Source organism: Otolemur garnettii, unplaced genomic scaffold (assembly GCF_000181295.1).
Source record: "Otolemur garnettii isolate 467f Iridium unplaced genomic scaffold, OtoGar3 scaffold00040, whole genome shotgun sequence".
Lineage (NCBI taxonomy): Eukaryota > Metazoa > Chordata > Mammalia > Primates > Galagidae > Otolemur > Otolemur garnettii.
In genome coordinates, this window is record NW_003852435.1 from 922,350 (window position 1) to 926,316 (window position 3,967).

Genomic DNA, 3,967 nt, shown 5'->3' on the forward strand with positions numbered 1-3,967 from the left:
TTCTAGTTTTTGTAGAGACAGTGTCTCACTCTTGTTCGGGCCGGCCTAAAACTCTGGGCCTCAAGCAATCTTCCCTCCTTGGCCTCCCAAAGTACTAGGATTACAGGCGTGGGCCATCATGCCTAGCCTAGAACTTTTCTCATTTTGCACAAAACTAAAACTCTATACTTACTGCACACTCGTACCATCCCACCATGCCTAGTGGTTTGAATACCTACATTTTATTTATTTCCAAGCTACTTTCTCCTGGTGTTCAGTAAAATCTTTTAGAAAACATAGCTTCTCAGCTGTGCTAAGAGAAAAGACTTTTTCTCCATGCTTGAACCTGAGCTATAAAACAGGCCTGCAGGAGGCCGGCTTGGTGATAGCCAAGCTTGGCAGTAGAAGTGAAGAGGGAGAGAGACTCTGGGGACAGGAGACACTCAGGGGGCAGAGCAAGGCCTACTGGGCTCACCTGCCCTCTGTCACCTGGAAACAGATCACACCCATGCTCCAAACTAGCTCTGAACCCCAGAGACCCTGCACTTATTCTCACTACACTTGGAAGGTGATGCTCAGGCTTTGAACTTGAGGAATCTCAGCCCATACCCACAGCTGCTTTTAGCTGTCCCATAATTCTAGGTTTGAACATAATCAAGATTCAGTAGTATGACAGCTTCTTAGTCCCTTGATTCTCTGCCTTAGAAATAAAAAAAGGTAAAATTGGAAGGTACAAACAACTGAGATTAAGGGGCAGAGTGGAAAGAGGTGGGAGAGTCATAAATAAAAAGCCCGGGTAATGCAGTGGCATCCTGTCTTCCCGACCTGCCTCCTGCTAACCTGTCTGCTCCTTCTCTTCCCTACAACAGTCACGGGCTGTCATTTTCCTTCTCTTTCATCTCTCATGCTAATTACCGAGACACTGCAACATGCATCCTGATTTATCCCCCTTGTTACAGGCTCAGGCCTGTGGATGGTGCCGTAGGAAACGCAAAGGAACAGGGAGGATTTTAAGCAGCATTAAGAAAATTTAAAGTGTTACCTTTTGGATACATCGGTTTAAGCCAGAAAACAGGAAGGTCACCACAGAGTTCTAAGACTTTAGCACTCAGGAAGCTGCTGTCCTTCACTGGCTGATCTACAGCCACCCAGATAAGGGAATTTTCTTCATATTTAACTGGCATGATCTTGCCTTCCTGTTAGAGAGTAAAGATGGAATGCAATTGAGAAAGAGAATGGTGGAACACCTTGCCTGTTAAAAGAGTCGCGTGTTGGTAAAAGATTATTTTGCCCTCTAAAAAATTAATGAGAACGTGTGTGTGTGCACGTGTGTGCCTGGACGCACATACAGACGTGCACTTTGAGGTTCTAATCCCCTTTCCTGTAGCTGTCCTCACAATACTCAGCCCACCCGCTCCCGTTGCCCTGCCCTTGGATAACTGTAATGTGTGACTATGAGTGTCCTGAGTGGAAGCGAAAATTACTTGATACCAACTCTGAGATTTAGGTTAATCTGTATTTTCGATCAAAGATGTTTTTGAGGAAAAGCAATTGAACGGACTCTGGAATCCTATAAAGGATAGAGGAACCCTTCATTTGAAGTGAAAATCTTGTGGGCTTTTGTTCTGCAGCTTCGGAACAACAATGGCAAAAGCAAACGCTTGGTTCTTTAATGTCTTCAGTTCAAAGTATTATTTAACATAAACCATTTCTCCATTTCACAGCTATAAAAACACATATTTCAGATGTTCCTTGCATCAAGCACACCGCTGAGATTTCAAAGCGAAACCCTGGGTTTTCTTCTACAGCAAGATGCTGAAAATGGTTTGCTAACCCAGGAGACAAATTTATTTTGCCAGGTTGTTCCTTTCATGTATTTATTAGTTTGCAATAGCTTGGAGAAATTAAAATGTTTTCTCCTTATTTTTAGCTAAAAGCAGCACTTCATTTATGCTTTCTCCCTCCGGCTTACGGCTGCATTAAAACAACTTAAAGTTATTGGAGGAAACTAACACTCAGGTAATCCAGTTATTTACCTTAAATTAAATGGCTCTATCCAGGAAATGAATGCTCTTTGAGTACAGTAGCTTTTTAAAGTTACACAAAACTGATGAAAAATTTATTAGAGCAAGTGGTGCATAAATCTACCCCTTCATAGTCTAAAATGTGTGGGGAAGAGTGGGGTGATTGGAATAATGCATTTAGATGCATTGCCCAAGCTCAGAATGTTAAATAAATCTTGGAGCATGTACTTTCAGTGCCTGCCCGATCTCCTTCCTTCCTCCCCTTCCTTGCAATGCAAACTTGCTTTTATTGGAAGGAGAAATGTGCTCACCTCCAGAAGAGACACCTGCTTTCTCAGACTCTCCAATGGCCAGGGGCCCCTGGGTGACCACTGCAAGCCAAAGAGATCTATGCCTAGTATGCTGGGAGGGTGGGAGGCTGGGAGGCCATCTGCTTTTCTTAATTAACCAGAAATCGTGTTTGTCACCACTCAATCTCTTTCTTCCTCACTTTTTATTTGAATGACAAATAAAAATTTGGGCTGAGGTTGACCATTGCCAACCACGATTGGAGCTGGAAGGAAAGATTTAAAAAGAAAAAACACAGAGTTGCTGACTGACCACTGAGCCAATGCCTGTAGCCACCTACCTGCTCACTGCTTACTATGGAAGAAAACAAATCCCTGTTTAAGTTACCCTACATGTAACTTAAACAGTTTTTTGTTACTACCAGTCAAACACATTCCTAATACACAAATATGTTGTCTGAATTTGGTTTTGTCCACCAGAGGATCCACCATGCATAATATAAACAACTAAAACACAAGACAAATAATCTACCTCTGTGGCCTAAGGATCGGATACAGAAAAAGACTATAAGTTATTTTAAATTACTATTTTAAATAGTGAAAAATTAAAGATATTTGGACTATTGAAGAATAAAAGACTTTTTTGCCTCTTTTTTAAAATTTCAGATTAATATGAGGGTACAAGCAATTAGGTTACAATGTTTGCATTTGTTAGGTAAGGTCCCTGTTGTAAAATAAGACCTTTAACATTATGATTGTATAAGGCCTGACAATTAAGTTCTCGAACTCACCCCAGAAAAAGTGCTAAATACTTCATTGCTGAATATCACTCTAGTCATCTTCAAAGTGCTGCCCCCCAGGAAGCTATGTGCCTAGTCCCTCCTTCAAAGCAATTTTGTAGCTGTCTTTCTGGAATGACCATCAGAGCTGTCCTCTCATCATAATACCCTTGATGCCCTGAATGTCATCAAAATGTCTTCCTTATAATATTTCCTTTATCTTTGGGTAAAGAAAGAAGTCACTGGAGGCCAGATCAGTGTTCCAATACAGCTATTTGTTTACTGGTTAAAAACTCCCTCATGGACAGTGCTATGTGACCTGGCACACTGTCACGATGCAAGAGCCATGAGTTGCTGGAGAAAAGTTCAGATCGTTTTTATCTAACTTTTTACCGAGCCTATTCAGCACTTACCAATAGTAAACTTGGTTAACTTAGACTGCTATGCTTTTCATAGTCAGCTAATGATTCTGATGCACAGCTCAACAAATTTTTGTAATATTTTTGTCATTACTAGCCACTCTGCGACACTTTCTCTCCCCTCAGAAAAACATTTCTTCCATTTGTACATGGCCATTTTCTTCATGGCATTATCCTCACAAACTTGGACTAACATGGCCCTGATTTCACTTCCACTCTTGCCAAGTTTAATGAGAAATTTAATGTTTGCTTATTGCTCTAATTCAAGCTCCAACATTCTCACAATGGCACACACACAAAAAAAATGCCACAACCATAATGAACACCACTCAGCAAGGCACCACCATGCATCCACACAAACACAGCTGCAAGACACCGACATACCAAGGTTATGAAACCTTACTGAGTTGTTTGCAGAGGGCTGCCAACAGAAGCGTGCAGTGGCAAGTTTGTGAACTTAATTGTCAGACCTCTTATGA

At 41.4% G+C, this 3,967-nt stretch overlaps 1 protein-coding gene across 1 annotated transcript in view; it reads right to left on the reverse strand.

Moving 5' to 3' along the window:
• CNMD (chondromodulin) overlaps positions 1–3,967 on the reverse strand; it is a gene marked incomplete at its 3' end in the record, with an annotated part of 35,696 nt that overhangs the window by 9,081 nt on the left and 22,648 nt on the right. Inside the window, exon 5 of the mRNA XM_003790166.2 lies at positions 1,022–1,175. Coding sequence (XP_003790214.1) covers positions 1,022–1,175 — 154 coding nt within the window. The remainder of the gene's footprint in view (positions 1–1,021; positions 1,176–3,967) is intronic.